This window comes from Colius striatus, chromosome 2 (assembly GCF_028858725.1).
Source record: "Colius striatus isolate bColStr4 chromosome 2, bColStr4.1.hap1, whole genome shotgun sequence".
In the NCBI taxonomy this organism is placed as follows: domain Eukaryota; kingdom Metazoa; phylum Chordata; class Aves; order Coliiformes; family Coliidae; genus Colius; species Colius striatus.
This window is the reverse complement of record NC_084760.1, coordinates 53,327,418-53,346,730: the sequence shown is the minus strand read 5'-3', so window position 1 is coordinate 53,346,730 and position 19,313 is coordinate 53,327,418. Positions and strand designations below refer to the sequence as shown.

The window sequence follows — 19,313 nt, the reverse complement described above, 5'->3', positions numbered from 1 at the left end:
TATAGCAAATATATCTGAAGATAAACCAGGTGACTACTTCTGAAATGCCTGACCATGGAGAATTAAAAATATGCCAGTCAACAGGAGAGTTCTTCCTTGAATTTAAAGACCTTCAGGGCAAGGAACTCTCATTTGCTTTTTCCCATAGACTTCAGAAGACTTAGTGCCTACATGTTCTTTCAGTCACTTGGACATGAAAGTGAGGGCAATTCAGCTTTGAACAACTTTACTTGCAATAACTATCTCTTTCATAAAGGAAATGGGTGAATTTCCCCCTCCCCATAGATTTTCACGCATTCACACAGACTCTCTAGAAAGGTAAGACACTTTATTGAATTTGTTGATAAATTAAGAAAGGACTATGAACCAGACTTATGGGTCACAGGTGCTTGTAAACAGACATCAACTCCTTCCCACAGAAAGCCTCACTCCACGTGCTCAGCCAGAAGTCACTTTCCCCAGCGCTGCTCACAGGCTGCATAGTGATGAAGGGCAGAGAAAAAGTCTTCATAGCTGACGTTCAGGTGGGAAGGCAAAGAACTGTGAAAGCAAATTAGAAAAGTTAAGATAAGCTTTTATAAACACTGCACAATTTGTATGGCCAGTCAGGAATACCACTACTTAATGTAAACTGTTGTCTGAGTAACCCTGTGAAGTTGTTCTCAACACTGTGAATGCCACTCAACTCCAGTAACTAAACTATCTTGCAATCCTCTAAATCAAAGCCTATCCATTAGCACACATAGGGCACTTCAAATTAGTGAGGAAGTTGGAAAAGCACAGGCTTGTCCAGGCATCTAAGTGCCCTATTAATGCTCTCAGATTTTTAAAACTACAGCAACTTTAGTCCAAGATTGGAAAGTAATCCAGAGGTGTATCTATTTCCTTTCTATCTTTAGTTTTCCTGTTAGAAGCCTGTAAACTATTCAAAATCCACATATAAGACAGATAGGATTGGGATTGAACTACCGAGGCTAGATGGTGACAGTTTTTTCTTAAATCTGAAGAGTAAATCCTGCTGTTGCCTAATCATGGCTGAAGGAACAACAATCACTGATTGACTGGTTTCATTTAACAATTTTTAAATAAATCAATCTCCAGACACTTTTGTTTTGGTAGATCCCCTCTTATGGCTATTTCCATAAGATAAGTCAAAACCACTTGTTCAGTTAGACATTATTCCAACCTGTTTCACAGTATTTATAGGCAACTCACATGATCTCTGTCAGTCTGATGTGCCACGGAAGGAATCCTAATGTGCTGTCCACAGGACCAAACTTCAAGACTAAATCAGGATCAGGAAATCCATTTGTACCTGTAAGAACAAGTTACACTAGGTTTTATTAAATTCACCAGAAGATATGTTTTAATTCTAAACCCTAAGGCATCTGCTTTTCATTAAATCCATTTTTTAACAATAAAAAAGCTCCTGACAACAAGTTAATAACTAAACACCCAAGATGTCAGCTTGGTCTTGCTCAACCTGAACAAAAGCTTAGATGGCCACTGTAGGCACAGATGGACTGTTATTTTTATGTCAGGTAGTTTTTTCAAGGACTTGGTAAGGAAGTGATAGCAACAGTTACATTGTTTTGAACAACAATAAACCTTTAAACTGACTTTTTCTAATTTTGTCTTGGCAAACTTTGCTGTACTCTGACCCATATCTACTAAGGTCCTAAGTCAATAATGTGGAGTTGCAGTCAACTAGAATAACTAACAAAAAAAAAAATTAGAGGAGGTTGCACTGAAGAACAAACTTGATATCACAGACCATCATGAAAAAGTTGTAAAAAACCACCTTGTCAGATTCTCTCTCTCTGTATGGAGCTAGATAGACAATTTGAAAAACAACTTTTACCATGAAATTTCAGACAAACTGTTGCAGGTGACATCTTTCAGGTTACATGAATAAGAAAGAAAAAGGGCAAGTTGATTTTTTTTTTTCCTATTAAGTGGACAAGATGACCCATCCCGTGACAGGGCTAGGTAACACTGAAGGACTTCACTAGTTGCCCACGCTCTTACTACCCTTATCTTAAAACTCCAGTTACTGTCATTCCACTAGTGAGAGCATCCTACTCATCTTCTGAGGTTGAAGACCATCAGTGGCCAAACGACACTGTCTCCTTTTCCGTACACTTCTGCCATGCCTGAGCTATTCCAGGCTAAAATTGACAGAGGATAAGCTTAGAGTGAATAGCCTTAGTCCATCGTTCCCTGATTAGGCCAACATGTGAAAACCAGTATAGTACACCCAGAGGGCCCAAGAAGGTAAGCAGCTCCTCATGCACCTACCTAGTTCACCTGAAAAGCATTTCATCAGTCATAACCTTCCTCTGCTGTAATGCTGCAATTGGTTACGATTATTGCATGCTATTTCTTGTTCCTCCTTCCATTATCTACTCATTGCAAGAGAGCTTATATTGCATAATACCTGCCTTTGGCAGGTAAAGTTTAATACTGCCTATTCATTCTGAACTTTGGATGTTGTTATTTCTCAATTATATTCTCACTTGTCTCAAAAAAAAAAAACAAACCCAAACCAGTGAAGAGACTTTTACAAGTTTATATTTAGTTGTAAAGGTATTTAACTCTGGGAATAGCACAATAAGAAATTAAGGTCCTATCAGATTTTGTTCCACTCAAAATTTGAAACTGATGCTGGAGACTTCAAAAAGTTAACATCCTCCCTCCCCACTCAATCACCACAACAGTAATCCTCTCAGCAAAGGTAAAAAAGCTATTCTCCCACACACGTGCATTTTTAAGGACGGATGAAGTATTTAGATACGAGTGCCTTGAGTCACAGTCCAAATCTTATCTCAAAGCTCAGAAAAAAAAACTATGAAGCAAAAGCCATTTCTGTGTGCAGAAGGTAGCGTGTTAGTACGAAAGCTTTGCAGGGAAGCAGTGAATACTTAGAAGTGGGGACTCTGGAGGAAGTGGACAGCTTTACTCATCAACTCATTCAGTAGCTGAGAACTCCTCAGCTGGCCAGTTCAACGGCAGGATCTTCCAACAATGCAATGTTTTTCAAACAGCAGAAGACCTTCAGAAAGCCCAGTTTAATGCTAATATTTCCTTCTGGTTCCTATCTGAAGGAAAATGAAAATGTACACTGTAGCATTACTGTCAGAACAGCCTATTCAAAGAAACCCCACACACTGCTGGGCTTTCCACTCTGCACCTGTTCCTCAACACTGCAGATGCTTTGCATGTGGAAGCTCCCTCAGACCTGCTAGTTACAACACTCTTCAAGTTCAGCACACATGAGGTAAAAAGATTTGGGAGCAGGCTTAAAAAAAATAAAAAGAAACAAGAGGCCAAAAGACTTGAACACTTAAGGGACAGGAATCTGAAAACATCCCTTCTAGGTGAGGAGTTCTGTGAGGAGAACATGAAGGAGCTTGCACAATTGACAGCACTACCCTTCTCTTCTCCAGGAAGATTTTCTAAGGCAACTTGAACAGCCTTAACTGATAGTAACGTTCTTTACTAGAAAGGTAGACAGCAAGGAGACAATATTATAACGCAGTTGGCACTTGCTTTTCTGGAAACAAGCTGGTTAGCTGAGACACTGCTCAGGAAGAAAGTACTCTTAGGCTGAAGAAAACGCAAACTGTAAGAATTAGAGCATGACTGTATTAAGAACCAGAAAAGCAACACAACAAGCTAGAACCATACCATTTTAGGACTAGACTTCAAATAACTGCATCCTAAACATGAACAAAAAGTTTAAAAAATACATTATCAGGTATGTAAGTCAAAATGTGAACACCCAGAAACTTACAGAAGTCACCATGAACGCAAATTCTAAAAATATCTCTACAAGTGCTGCTTTTCAGAACTCACTCTCAAGTCACATCAGTAACTCACAGATCTTTATATTCAATACCTTGCCATTAAGGACGCACAGGAACTAAATTTGCCTACAACTAAAATGAGTAGTTTCATAAACTGCTGCTATACAAGTCATGAAAGAATTTGTTCTTTACCTCCAACTGTCCTGAACATTAACCCAAGCAAATTAATAAGCAGGACTAGTTAGAGATATTACTCTTAGTTATTAGCCACACAGATTAGACAGGCTGTTTTCAATGTTTACAGTTTTGACAGATTAAAAGTCTAGGACATTTCTCTGTGCTCTGTTAGCATGCATTACTTGTTCAAGAAGTCTGCTCAGTTTAAGACTGGATCTAATACTTTTAACATATCCAGACACTTAAATGCACAGACAGAAGATCATGAACAAGTGTTTGAGAAGCTGCAGTTTAGCATCACTGGCCAAAATACGTTTACGGCTATCAATTGCCACCAGTCCTTCACAGAAGGAGTGACCGCGTATAAAGCAGCAATTAATTCCCTTAAATTGCCTTTGGGGTATAACAGGATAGATGTCCAACTTACTTCTTCAGTTGGCTTATTCAATACATTTAATAATTCTGTTATAGTGAGAAGCTATCATGCAGCATGCTGACAACAGAGATTGAACACTTGAATCTTAGTTTCAAATTAAATTCTAACTGCCATGGCACTCAGTTCGCTCAACAATTCAGCTGATCATCCATCTGAAAAAAAAAGTTACTCTCTAAACTACAATTAATAGGAACCACTATAATGTGCCTGCAGACATCCATACTGAAGTGTGCAATCTGAAACTTGAACCCTGCCAGGCTAATTACAGCTGCAATTAACATGCATGGATCACCTAGGAAAGCTGAGCAACCATTACAGCTCCACAGCACCTAGGGACAGGTGGGTTGTTCTAATCCCACATCTGGGAGAAGTAGTTAGAGCAGCCCTGCCCTTTTCATAACTATTTCACACAGTCACACACCTCAGTGTAGAGTCAGTAACCTGCAGTAATTAGTAGTGAAGATAGCTAAGCTACTGTGGGTTATATCACAGCAAAAGATCAGCACTAGCATTTGAGCTCAGGCAGTAGTTAGGCTGCAGTATCTGCTTTAATTGCTCTAACTAGATCTAGAAAAGACACTGCCTGTACTTGGGTTTGCAGCATGCTAACTTGCAAGAAGTTAACCCAAGTTACAACAGTCTAGCTTCAGGTGACCTAGTAGTGCGTGTGCTTTCTGGAAAAAAATATAACATCCCACAGAGGCCGTAGACTTTGAAAAGCTAAGATTCTACAATTTAGCCTGAAGTTTCCTTTTTCTACTTACAGAAAAAGTTCAAAAGTGAATAAACAGGTAAGAAATTTCTAGCAGAAGCCTGGAGGCAATAATTGTAACTTACCCTAATAGACTAAGCATCAAGATGCATATGTTCTAAGCAAAAGATCTACCAGAAAGTAAATCCATTATGAACCAATTGCTTTTCCCCCTCCTCCCCACAGACTGTGTCATACTTACTACTTAATAAGTTGTCTAACACATTCACATCCAGGTCTGTGTGTGTTCTTTGCTGCTGTGCTACCAACTGACAGAAGTTCTGAGCGGCTTTTACTATGTCTGCTTTTCCATCTTCCGGAGACAGCACCTTCAATGTAGATTGGCAATTTAAAACTGAAAGTACAAAACACAGTTTAAAAGCAACAAAAATATTGTTGTTTTCAATGTGCTTTAGATATTCACAGGATATAAACAAAAGTAACCTGTAGTTTACTTCATACAACTAGTCACAGATACACCTCATCAATCTCTTACAAAACTGGGTAAGCAGCTTCTGGATTTACTGTATTACTAAAGTGAAATTTTAAGGCAACTATTTTAAGGGGTCCTGTGAAAAGAAGTTTAATTAAATGCCGGTTGAAATGTAGTCTTCCAGAGAACTTGCAGTGGTTCTTACCCTGTCAGGCAAAGCAGTATGAAGGTGCCCAGATGTGTGTGTGGCCCACTACTTGAGGGATAGTAAGCAACACAGAAAGACTTGCAGTTCAGGGAAAGGCAAAAAAGATCCAATTCCTACCCTAAAAGAGTAAGGTGTTTGAACAGCAACTGTGAACACTGATGTGACACAAGCTGGGGCCCTCCATGAATATGATCACAGGATCTTTCAGCAACACTTCAAAATTGATGCAAGAGATACAGTATTGATCAAAGACAGCTACAGAGAAGCCAGGAACCAGGTAAGAGTACAAAAATTAATCCTTTAATCTGTAATTATGTCCAAGACTTTAGAGGACATTTCACAACATAGGATTGTCTCTACTACTGTGAGGTAAGAGTCTTCTCATGATTTGCATCATTGTCAGTTCTGGTAAAGTACCCAAGATTCCTTACCAAGGAAGCTGAAGGCTACAGGTAACGTACTGAATTCAATTTAAAGTTAACTAGGTTAAATAATACCGTGTGGACAGATTAGACTTACACAGAACTTATGGTAGGTACAGCCAGATACTTAAAAATAGCATTTCTTAAAACTACAAAATCTGACTGCAAAGGAGCATGGAATATAGGCAGAGGATTCATAAAAGCATCTCAAGTCTACCCAAAGCCACCACAATGAAAATAAGTGTTCTGTGATATCGTTTGATTTGTCATATGTCCTATGTTAAAGGACATTTCTTCAGTATTCCCAAGTGTAAGATGTCATTCTGCTTCTCAGAAGTGGAAAAACTGCAGTTTAATATAAGCTGGATAGATGTAATCTTGTTCAGTTCAAAGTATGAAACACTTGATCCAACTCTGAAGCCTTTTAAGTATGAAAAATTCTAAAGAGAACAAAAGAAACCTCTACTTTTCATAGTTTCCAGCACAAATGGTTCAAGAGACTTAGATGTGCCCTTTCAGTCAGCATGTCTGAGCAGTCTTTCAATAGTTCATCTGGTCTGGACATAAATATCCCAATGTAGCTGAGTGCAGCTAAGTATGCTAGGGTAAGACATCAGCAGCCCGACTACTCTCTTTTCTGATGGTTATTTTCAACCTTCACAAGGATAAAGAAATAACATGAAACTTATGTGTTCCCATGAATATGTTGGCACCTTAGCCTACATTGTTTATAAAGCAAGTTTATGCTATGACATTGGACTTTATACCAGAAAACTGGCACAAAGGATCTGACCATCCTGTCAGCTCTCACAGGGGAAGCAAAACTTGGCCAGCATCATCTTAAATGTAGCTAAATGTACTACAGCTTGTGAAGTGCAGTCTTTCTTTAAGTCTTTGAACTATGTAATACGATTGTCTTAAAAAATATAAGGGTCATAGGGTTTAGGTTTTTTTTTACTATGAGACCTAAAATTGGACTGGATGATCTTAAAGGTCTCTTCCCGTTGAAACAATTCTAAGATTCTACTTAAATATTATGAGTTTAGTTAGAAGTACTCTAAGTATTAGCCTACTCCTCCAAGGCAAAGGCCTGCTTTAGTACATGCTTGTGATTTATTACATTTTGGAGAGACTTTTAGCATATGTGTTAGCCAGTGTACCTAAAAGACTACTTACAGAAATAAGTATTGAATAAGGAACATTAATCTTGTTTGCCACTTCTACTACATGCAAAAGCTGCTATCACAGAATTCTTTTTTTTAACTTACGTCCTTTTTCTACCTGGTGTCATAACACATTGCCATGACAACAAGCAGCTTTACTCTCTCCCTTCTTTCTCCCCACTTTCAGGTGTAAGTTTGAAAAAATGGAAGTGCATGCACTGTTAACTTGATATCAGTTCCCTTACACTTACTTCAGGGCTTTTTCAACACTCCCAGCAAAAGAATTCATACCACTGAAACAGCAGGAAGTTGAGCTACGTTGATGCATTAAAGGGGTCACTAAAAGGCACAACATCCGAGTTAAAGATGAGTTAAAGGGGAGATCAGACTATCCAGTAATGATCACTGTAGGAAGAACAGAGCAACACTCCTCTATTAGCTAAGAACAACCAACCACAAAGAAAGCTGTTACTAGCCCAGGAAGGCTGCGTGTGCTCTGGTAACCAGCATAATGAGGGAAAATGATCTCTGTACACAGGTACATGTTTAAGGAAAAGCAAGAGTTATGATTTATATACCGCTACTTAGTCTCATAAGAGTCTTCTCACAATTCATCTTACCTTGATCAGCTTTGTCTTGATTTGCAAACTCCACGGTGTACTTGGAACAATCTAGTCCTAAGAGTTCTTGCTGCTGTTTTAGAATTTCATCCATCAATCTTGAATTATTCCTCTTGAAAATACCTTTAAAAAAAAGTTACGTTAGCCAACTCCCATAAAAAGTGCTACAACACAAATCTGACACTAGGCAGGAAGAAAAAAGAAGGGAGTAGTCAGTACTGGTTCCAAACTGGAGTTTACAAATGTGATAACGATCCAAAGCAAGTGCTACTGCATATGACTAGTTTCAGTGACCTTGGAAAGACAACTTACATGCATTTGTTCCTCTTTCACTCAGCTCTTTTTCAGTAACAAGCTGCAATTGCATAAAGGGTAGCTTAAGATTTACTTCACTGTTCTTCAAATGCTAGCAATAGTTTCAGAAAGCAGTACCCTACTATCATAAGGCCATCAAGTCAGATTAATACCAGGTTTTTTTAATGCCCATGCTTCTGCAGAATTGCAGCTTCAGTTTGCTACCACTTACCGGCACACCACTGAGGCTGTGGGCTAACAAAGCAAGTCACCACAAAGCAAGAGCCAGAAGACTAAATCAGTGTATCAGACCACAGCAACTTCCCATTCTTACACCATGGATTTCCTAATAAGAAGATTTCACAAGCTCTGTATTCCAAGGAGTTAATACTGTCCACAAGGCCTTCTTGTACTTATATGTTTATGGAAGACACATTTTGAGCACAGGAGATTACAAAAACTTGCTAAACCAAACAAACTTAGGTTCCTGTTTTAAAATATATTCTCGCTCTTTGAGCAACCCAATGTAACTGCTTCTAATTAAAAGCCATAGTGAAAATTCTCACAGCTTAAATACCTGCAATTTAGAAGTGTGGCTAGACGTGTTTACTTATGGCAACACTTTTTTAACATGCTGTGTTAAGGAGTTGTTATAAAGAGGCTAAACTTCACTCACAAATCCTGCGTCAAGTACTTCTTTTGACCAGTCTAAAAGTGTCTGCACAATAACCTTCTAAGAATCACTGAACTTTCATACAATTTTAGAATCAGGCTTATGATTCACCACCTCAACCCAATCTGGGGATTAAAAACTGCTACAAACAGCAGTTTCCAATCAGCAGTGGTCAAACAGTGTATATGCATTAGGTTAAGACCATAATACATTAGGAGTTAGCTCACAACATAAAGTGATACAATGCATTTAATATGCTAGCCTTTAAGTCTAGTGAGATAGTGTTTTTACACAGGCTTCATAGCTGGTAAAGCGCATGATTTTCCACCCATCCTAGATACTTCCTGAAAAAAATAATCTACTTCATTACAAAAGTGTTAATGGTGAGTATAACTGCTTTCACATGTTGACAGACAAGCAAGTCTCAGTATGGCAGCAACCTTGACAGAAGTGTTAGAATACTTTCACTGTCTAAACTAAAATTGTTACATTTTGTCCTCCTACTTACTCATGTATATTCATAAATACTAGAAACTGAAAATGCTGCTGTAATATTTTGATGCAACTCTGCTTGGTTAAGTCTATTTTCTGCTAGAGATAGCACTACTTGTCTTTCTTACACTTAAGGTCAGCAGCAGCGCAGCTACTGCAATTGCCAAAACCTGCACTACCTTCAAGTAAGATCTGTACAAGGTTACACATGTCTTCGCTTCAAGAGTCATTTCCATTCACTTTAAGACAAGAAAAAAAGACTGTGCTTAATATTCAGAAAAAGAGTTGGCATAATTAAAAAAGGCTCCCAAACAGACAACTGCTCTCTTCTTTCCCTTCACCACCCAGCACCAATGACATCAATCATTTTCTCATGAAAAGTTGTTGCTTATTCCTCTCAAAGACTGGAGGAACAGATTTAAGAATCCACACTCCAGCTTTAAAGCAAAAGGAAGATGTTGAAGGTAATAGGTAGGAGAAAGGACCAAGGTCCTTACTGCTCAGTAAAAAAAGAACATTAGAAAAAGTACTTGGTCTAGCTCTGAGGTGAAGGTCTTTAATACATACAGTAGACAATGAAGATGTGCTAGATGCATTCTAGAGATTTATCTCAAAATCACCACCATTTCCCTTCTGCTCTCCTCATTTAGCTTGCCCACGTTCTTCACTGTCTAAATTCGAGTACTGTGTTGCTCTTAGAATAGCAGTTGAACAAACTGGAAGCTACTGTAGTGCTATATAGCTGTACCATGTCTTTCTTGGAAAGACCTCCATACCTAAATTTCAACAGATCCACTAACCTTGACACACCTGCAGTCTTCCTGCAGAGAAGATCCTGAAGCACATCTGAAGGTAGTAAACACCCAAACTAACCCAAATTTTCACCTAAAACCAATAGCATTTGGGAACTTTTTTCCTTCAGTGTTTTGTCTGAGTGCACGAGAGACTTTCTTACAAATGCCTATGATGACAAATACAGTCTTGACAGAGCCAATGTACATGGACTGACGCCACATTTGACTTGAAAAATTATTTTACATGGTTGTGGCTCAGAAATACACTCCCTTCCCTTACATAATCTCAAACAAAATGAAGCTTATTCTACAAGCTTAATTTCTTAAAACTATGACAGTATATCCAGACCAGTTCTAGAAGATGCTGTTGCCAATTTATCTATGACAAATATAGTAAACAATAGTGCATGAGTAGATCAATTCCCTAACAAAATTTTAAGTGTTCCTAGACAGTGAGATTTCAGTCCTGATTTAATGCTACTTTCCCAGGTTGGAGTTTTTTTTGTTTTTAAACACAGCCTTCCATGCAAGTTGAAAGCAAGTCCATGACACTAGTTTAACATTATAAAAAGTTAGTATTTGACAAGATCTAATAAATTTCAGCAATAAAACAGATGTTTGCTGTTAAGTGAGGAAGATTTCAGCCCCACTACTATTTCTAATATGGAACACAGACATGAAATTGTCACTATTATTTCTTATTAGAAACAATTATTTTGGAAAAGCAGTAACAATTTTGTTCAATCACAATCCAGAGTCTTTGCAAGTGGGTGCAAATGAATATATTTCAGCAAATGAAGAGTTAAGAATTATGAATATTTAAGCACTATAAAAGCTCAGTTGATTTTCTTTTTTTAACCACTGAACTTGTGAGCCATATCCAGGGATAATTCTTGGTTTTACAACACAAGCTACAAACCTGCTATTAATCATCAGCTCCCATTAGAGCTGAGGCAAACTATCAGTGTTTCACGTTCCTGCAGTAGTCCCCCATTACACAGGTCTCTTCCAGGGCATGTGCGTTTTGCACAGTTTTACAATAGCTATGAGCCATGCCCCTTTGCAGTCAACTGTGGTGTTGTAGCACTTCAGGGTTAGAGACTGACAAATGTAAGTTGCAATTAAGACATTGCGAGCTTGGCAGAAGCAAGGCTCAAAAATGACAGGAGTTGTGAAATAGAGTGGAACTGGAACAGAGAAACACCTAGTGGTGTCAACCACTTGCATGTCTGGCTAGACCACCACAGCTATCACCTGGAAATGCCTTGTTAGCACCTCAGAAATTCAACATTCTCAGTTGCTCTGCTTTTTAAAGCAGTATAATCTGGTAAAACACAGAATAAGAGTCAGCTTTTCCTTACAAGGGAACACCTTATCCCAAGTTGAGCCGAGGAAACACCCTTCCAGTCCCTTTCTGTTATTTGCTTTTTCTCAACTCCCTCCCCATGCCAAGAAGTCAGTTTAAAGCAAAGTATCAGCAGTTTCAAAACCATCACATTGTAACCCAATTCAAATAATGTACCTGCTGTTTTAACACATGAACAACTTCTGCCTACATCCTCATGTTGAATCATTCTAGTTGCTAATGGAGGAAAACAAGGTTTGAGTCATTACGTTGGACTTCACAGGATCTGGACAGATGAAAAAAGACTTCTAGGCTATTCCAAGAGCCTAGAAAAAATGTAATCTAAGTTTGAAAATGGCCAAAGTCATTTAAATTTTACCCCTATTAAAGCCACTTAAGCAAGTGCTAACTAAACTGGAAGAATCCCTGTTAGAACTTATAACCTCATAGGTGACCGTTCCTCCCACATTTCTTCCTGGAGTGACATTCTGTACCAGGAGAACAAGAGCTTATCAGCAATCAAGAAAAGAGATACCTTCATATTGCCCATACCTATAAGGAGATTACCTTCTACAGATTAGTGTTAGTCCTTCTAATAAGTGTGGCCTGAGGACACAGCCCAGTTCAACATGAAAGTGCAAACACTGAATGTGAAGTTTCACATGGGTGAAGACCTACAGCAGATGCCACTTCATACTGGTATCTCACACAAATGTTCTGGTCACACAAAAGCACATCACATTTATTTCCCCCGGTGAAGCAAACACACTGAACACCCAGAAAGTTTAATGGATTGATTGCATTGGCTAAACTAACCAGTGATTTGGAAACGACTAAAAGCCTACACATTTGAAGGACAATGAAATAATTTCTTTTGCTTACTGCACTACTCAATCATTTCAAAGAATTTTTAAGAGAAAAACTGGTCAGAAGTAAAACAGTTCACTGGAAAACTGAACCCAGGATTAAGAAACCCAAGTTCTCAATACAGTTGTACTATGGGCTTCAAGAAACCTTAAATCTGAAGCATACATTCTGGAGATCAGAGCACTTAAATGACAAGACGCAGTAAGAGTCCAAAAAGCACTCTAGGCTCGTTCCAAACTATTTCAGGAAAGCTTCACTGATGGACAGAAGTAACACTCAAGTAAGCTCTTTTGAGTGACAAAATACTTTAACTTTCTTCTGCTAAAGTTACATAAACACTAGTCAAAGGCTTCTGCTCCCCAGAAAATATTTTAACTGCTACTATATAATCGCACAATCACTGCTGCCTTCTGCAAGAAGGCTGCATTATTTCCCCAGACAGCATTATCTCCTTAGAGATAAGGTCTTCACCTGCCTGGATGGATTTTTACCAAATAACAGAACTGGTAATAGAGAAGTTGACAGACAGAAATCCTCAATTAAATCCCTAAACTTTTAGTCAATCTGGATTTAATAACCAAGGTGAACACAGTAGGGTTAGGTTTATTATGGTTTTAATCCGCTGCACCTTCATGAAAACCAGGAGAATGAAGAGCACCAGGGGCAGTAAAAATATGTCAGGCCTCTGTGCCTGCTCAGGCAGGAGGGGAACCCCAGTTTGAGCACTGCAACTCAACATGCTTTTATCACAGTACAAGACCATTAGTTACATTATGGTCCTCCTGCATTCTTCAAAGACCTGTTTACCTCAGTCTTTCAGTGTACAGATCCTCATGGATTCAGAGCAGACAGACAAATACCCAACCAAATTCCACAAGCATTATCCAATATCTTTGTAACATATTGGGTTCTGCAATTGCCCATGAGAATCAGCACAACTCCAGATAAGTTGCCCATACAGTTGCTGATACAGCTGTTGAAACATACTAGTATTAGCTGGGATGCAGACACTGAAAAAATAAAGAAAAACCTCTTATTTAATCTTTTTATTAAGGACAGAGAAATTCATTGGTATAAACAAATAAACATCTTATGCGGCACTTCCTGCTTCCCTCTCTTCCTACAGCAGAGGCAATTAACAATATTTTCTAAATATAAGCCTTCTGCAAGAAACTGATGCAGCATTTCCTCCAGCAAACACAATCACAGATCATTCTTGTAATCCAAATTACCTGTTGCAATGAGAGGAATATCAGCACTACAAATATGTAATGAAAGAAAAGGAAACAAAATAAAGTATACCTCACTACACCTAACACAGATTCAGAGCATTTGCCACTGTCTTTCCTTCTTCACCTCAACCAGCACCAGTGGGAGCAACACAACTGATTAGTCAACTGTTGGTACAACAGTATGAACACAAAACTTTACTAAAGCAGCTCAGTGGGCCAAAAGTCAGTCTCACCACCTGAGAAAATTAAGACAAGTATACAGAGTAATTAAGGTTCACCCTCTGCTACCAGTAAGAGCAAGCTGTACCTAACTTTATTTACCATCACTATATTAGTGTTGCTGCTGATGGTTCCAGACATCACTATTATTCAGAATGGGATTTAGCAACTGCTGTCACATCCCACATAACCACAAATCCAGACACCACAAGGAGCTTAGTACCAAAAGAAAGGCAAGGTATCTGCTATTACCAGAAAGAAGCATATACTAAAGCTATATGAATGGCTGCTTTCTCATGCTCTGAAACTGGTTTAAAAGTCTCAGCTGACAAGATGCTAAGCAAAAAGCAGTTGTGGTTTGCTATCCTGGAAGACCCATTGAACATCTGTGACAAAGATGCACGTGTAATGGTAGACTATTCTCATCAATCCTGAAAGTGTGACAAAAGCCACCAATTTAAAACCTTTCAGTTGCTCTGCATTGTCTTGTCACTGTCAATTATGTTCCAACAAACTGGAATTCAAGCTGGCAATTACGCTAGCATATTCTAGTATCAAAGGACTAAGAGGAGAAAGACTATGGCCAGCAGGAGGGAAGTTCTGCTCCCCCTCTGCCCTGGTGAGGCCTCATCTGGAGTACTGTGTCCAGCTCTGAGCTCTTCAGCTCAAGAGGGACAAGGAACTTCTGAAGAGAGTCCAGCACAGGGCCACCAAGACAATCAGGGAACTGGAACATCTTCCCTATGAGGAAAGGCTGTAGGAATTGAGGCTGTTTAGTCTAAAAAAGAGAAGACTGCAGGGGATCTCATTAATATTTACAAATATCTAAATGGTGGATGTCAAAAGGTTGGGGCATTACTTTTTTCTGTTCTATCTAGTGTTAGGATAAGGGGTAATGGAAGAAGCTGAAACACAAAAAGTTCCACTTAAACATAAAGGAAAAAGTATTTTGTGGTGAGGAAGCCCTGGCAGGGTGTGGAGTCTCCTTCTCAGCAGGTTTTAAACATCCACCTAGATGCATTCCTGTGTTACTTGATCCACGTGGATCTCCTTTGGGAGGGGATTGAACTAGATGATTTCCCTTCCAACTCCTACCATTCTGTGATTTTATGACGCTACTGAGAAGCATTGCCTTGATAATGAAGGCATGAGACCATAGCTCTAGGTTCAGAGTTCAAAAGTGTTAGTAGAATCTCTTAATATACAACTTTAGCATGAATATGACAATACACAAAAACAGCAACAAATAATCTCTAAGACATCGTTTTTTTCCCCTGAACTTCTAACAAAGACAATTGTTCTGCAAGGTTATTTCAGCTCTGATCTCATATTTACAGTCTTGTAATAGACTGTCTTAGATATGACTGGATCTTACCACGTGAGCTACTTCTGCTTCTCCATAATGAAGGCAGACACCACAACAGCACTGGATCCTTCCTGGCAGACAGAATCTCAGCAACAGTGGCTACCTAAGCATTGGCTAGTGCCTCTCCCTACAGAGAGAAACAGCTGCACAGTGAGCAAGCTGAAGACCAAGACAACCAAGGAACCTAACTCACAGCTGCATCTGTTCCTCAACTCAGTTCTCATACATATAATTTGTCCATAACATTAGGCAGATAACTTATTTGAGGCTTGACAGAAACTGGAGATCCAGTACCATAAAATGTCTCTCTTTAGGCTGAGGAAAACTCTCACTCTTGTTTGGTACTAATGATGGCTCTGTAGCATTTCACCTGGTTGAACGCTTTCCAAGTTGACAGCAAAAAGTATAAACACATAAATGGCTTTTCAGAAGGTGCTGACTGTTTTGTGTGTCCTTGAGATGTTATGCAAATATTCTATAGCATTCCTTGACTTCCAAATGAGGAAATATTCTCCCACTAAAGCACAACACAAACAAGTTACACAACAGCCCTGCACAGATGGCCAGTTTAAACTGCTCAGTGACAGCTATTATGCCCAAGATCTTTGAGAATCTAGTAAAGGTCAAGCCGTTTGAAACTTGTATCACATACTAAGGACCAGAAATGAAACAGAATAATTAATGGTAGTGGTTTACTTAAAAAACCAAACCAAACAAACAAAACTCCAAAAAACAACAGGCAGAAGTGTCCATGCTCAGGAAAAGGCCTGCATACTGCAGATGTTACTGCACACTTGAAAACAGATCCACCTGCTTAGGTGAGATGCACTGTTGAGCTTTTCCTAAAAGAGCACTAGAAGACAACTGTTATAGGCTGTTCCTCTAATCTGGCAGAAATCTACAGAGTTAACCTAATGTGCATGGCATCTCTAGACAACTATCAGAACTAGTTCTGATAAACAACAGTTTGAAGTTCTGTTCAAAACAACAGCTAAACACTGGTCTCCTACAGTCTCACTGTTGACAGTAAAAGCACAAGATCTTCAGAATGAAGCTTTCTGCTCTGGGAAGGGCAGAAACAGGCATAGCTGAACTCATGTATTAATAGCCCTTCTGAGTCAATAGCATGTCTAGTTTCAGAGATCATCACTCAACAGCTGGGTAGAAAGCTTCACCTATTCATCTTGAATACAGTGGATTTTGTCATCTCTGTAGAAAAGAAGAGGTATGAGGAAGACAGATTTGTTCCATGATTATTCCACAGAATGTTAAATGCAAACTCTGAGCTTATCTTTAAGATACTCAGTGATGTGGAATCATTGTATCTGCATGAGTTCAACAGTCTTACACCCAAGACCCAGGAATGTATAAAATCACATATGAATACGAAAAAACACCAAAGTTTTGACAAGCACTGGCTCACAGAGTTAACTCAAATGTTAACTAGCACCAGTTCTTATACCAAATGAAGACCATGTAATATAATTTAATTCAACATTATAGACAGAACACACGTGTTTAACTACTCTTCCATCCTGTTTTTTTCACATGAGCGCATAACGGTACATGAAAGTAGATGACCGCTTTCATTCATTTACTTCTGGAAGCCCAAACATAGCTCACACACAGTGCTTGTAAGAGCAGCTAGTCTTTAGTGCTTCCTTACTTACAGCCCACAGCTTACATGGCCATCACTCTCAGATGACAGCAGTTCCAGTCAGCATGGGGCTGGGGACAAGGCCCTCTCCAGTCACCCCAACACAGCAGCTGGGGCCGGTCAGCACCCAGAGCATTCCCCGAGCCTCCCAGGGCCAGGAGTGCGGTGGAGATCAAGCACCTCCAGGGACGCTAAGCAGCTACCAACAGTGAGGCTGGCACCCGGCTCGGGAAGACCCCGGGAGAGGGAGGCCCCACAGCTCCGGGCGGGTGGCGCGGCGTGCCCATGCGGCAGCTGCCCGCCAGGAGGCGCTCCTTAGAGTGGCCACCGCCCGCGCCAGGACTCGGGGCGCCCTCGCCCCTCACTCACGCCGTTCCTCACCGTTATGGTCGTAGACGCTGACATAGGAGATTCCCACCGCCATGCACCACACCACCAGGCTGGCCATGTCCGCGTAGCTCGGCTCTTCCTCGGTCACCACCAGCCCCATATGCACCGGCAGCTTCTGCAGAGCTCGCCCGTCCAAGCGCCACCGCTGCCGGCCCTGCGCCGCGCCCCCGTGCCGCCGCCGCGCCGCGCCTGCCTTGCGGAAGGCGAACGCCCCGGCGGCGGGCGTCAGGAGGGCGCAGGAGGCGGCGGCGGAGGCAGCCTGGCGCCAGAGCCAGGCGCGGGGCCCGGCGGCGGCGCGGCCGCGCAGGCAGGCGAGCAGCGCGCGCTGCAGGCAAAGCAAGGCGCGCAGCACGGCGTGCAGCGCGCGCCACGCCAGCCCGCCCGCCCCGCTCATGGGGGGCGCGAGGCGGCGCCGCCGCCGCCAACCAACAGGAGCGCGCGGGAGTGCGGCGCGGGACCCGCGAAGGACGGGCCGGGAGCTGCCTCAGCCGCGGCACGCCGCCCTCCTCGCCGCCGCCATCCCCTCACTCCGCCCGCGTCCGCCGCCCGGCAACAGCCGCCAGCACAGCCATCTTCCTGCTGCCCCGCCTGATCTTTCACCTCTCACCCCGCCACGCGCTGGGCGCCCGTTGGCTGCCTGGCAGGCTGTCGTCACTTCCGTCCGCCGGGAGAGAATGACGTGGCCCCGAGGGAAGGGCCGGGGCGGGGCTCGGAGGTGAGGAGGGGCTGGGCCTCGCCCGCGGCGGGGCGGGGCTGGGATCGGAGTGGAGCGGCGCTGAGGGGAGCCAGGGCTGGAGACGGCCCGCGGCGGGGCGGCGTCTCGAGGTGGGGCCGCGCCCCCTGGCGGCCGTCGCTGTCGGCGGCCCCGCCTGTGGCGGGAGGCGAGAATCGCGGGATGGCCGCGGGCGGCGGGGACGTGGCCATGAAGAGCCTCCTTGGGCTCGGCATCGTTTCGAGCCTCCGACCTCTTCCTCGGGCTGAGAGGCATGGCTGCCCAATATTCCGGTTGTTTCAGTGGCTCATCCTAAGGCCCTCCGGGTGTCCGGCCCCATGCCGTGCTCTTCGTGTCACCCGTTGTGCGTTGTTCACACTTGCGTTTAAAATGGGGCGGGGGTAATCTGACCACCACAGTGGCAGCTAGGCCTCACAGGTGCCTTTATTAAACAGTATGTTTCACCCTCAAAGCGTGCTGCAGCAATACTCAATAGGCATTTCTGCAGCGTGGGCATGGGAAATGGGGGGTAGCATAGCCCCTGGAAACCTGTTGGGTGTGCTCCTGTGATAGACAAGGCAGTGAGGCTTTAGGGATGTACACTCTGTCGCAGTCTCCCACAAAACCTACAGCTGCTGTGTTCTGGCTGCCTGGGCTTGTATATGCCCCATAGATGCAAAGTTAGAAATCCCCAAATTTCTAACACAGTTAACTAGCTATCTGCATAACAAGAATCATTACAGTTAGGAAAGACCTTTGAGTGCAGCCAGTAACCTCCCACTGCCAGGCCCACCAGTTAATTAAACCTCAGCACCTTGTCTATGTGTCTCTGGATATCTCTAGAGATGCTGATTCCACCACTTCCTGGGCAGCCCGTTCCAGAGCTTAATAACCCTCTCAGTGAAAAAGTTCTTCATAATGTCCAATCTAAACCTCCCCTGGCACAACTTGAACTCACTTCCTCATGTCCTGTCATTCATTACTGGAGAGAAGAGATTGACCCCCACCTCACTACATCTCCCCTTCAGGTAGCTGTAGAGAGTGATTAAGTCTCCTTTTAGCATCCTCTTCTCCGGGCTAAACATTCCCAGCTCCCTAAGCCACTCCTTATAAGACTTGTTTTCTAGACCCTTCACCAGCTTCATTGCTCATCTCTGGACATACTCCAACACCTCAATGTCCTTGTAGTGAGGGGCTTGAAACTGAACACAGTATTCAAGGTACAGCTTCACCAGCACTGAGTACAGGTGAACAAA

The 19,313-nt window shown here is 41.9% G+C and overlaps 1 protein-coding gene across 1 annotated transcript; it reads right to left on the bottom strand.

The window, feature by feature from the left end:
• Positions 1 to 307: 307 nt before the first annotated feature.
• NUS1 (NUS1 dehydrodolichyl diphosphate synthase subunit) lies at positions 308 to 17,983 on the bottom strand. The gene is made up of 5 exons (XM_061990577.1): positions 17,337 to 17,983; positions 8,017 to 8,139; positions 5,373 to 5,525; positions 1,216 to 1,315; positions 308 to 540 (listed from the first exon to the last, which is right to left on the bottom strand). The coding sequence occupies exons 1-5, from the start codon at positions 17,737 to 17,739 to the stop codon at positions 450 to 452; spliced, it is 870 nt and encodes a 289-aa protein (XP_061846561.1). The 5' UTR covers positions 17,740 to 17,983; the 3' UTR covers positions 308 to 449.
• Between the last annotated feature and the right edge of the window lie 1,330 nt (positions 17,984 to 19,313).

Bases quoted from the DNA above. Each gene is read 5' to 3' on its own strand.
- NUS1 (XM_061990577.1), bottom strand. From the start codon at position 17,739: ATGAGCGGGGCGGGCGGGCTGGCGTGGCGCGCGCTGCACGCCGTGCTG. The intron at 5,526-8,016 runs GTAAGATGAATT...TTGTACTTTCAG, and splicing joins TCAAGACAAAGCTGATCAAG to TTTTAAATTGCCAATCTACA. The intron at 541-1,215 runs GTGAGTTGCCTA...TTGCTTTCACAG, and splicing joins ATCAGACTGACAGAGATCAT to TTCTTTGCCTTCCCACCTGA.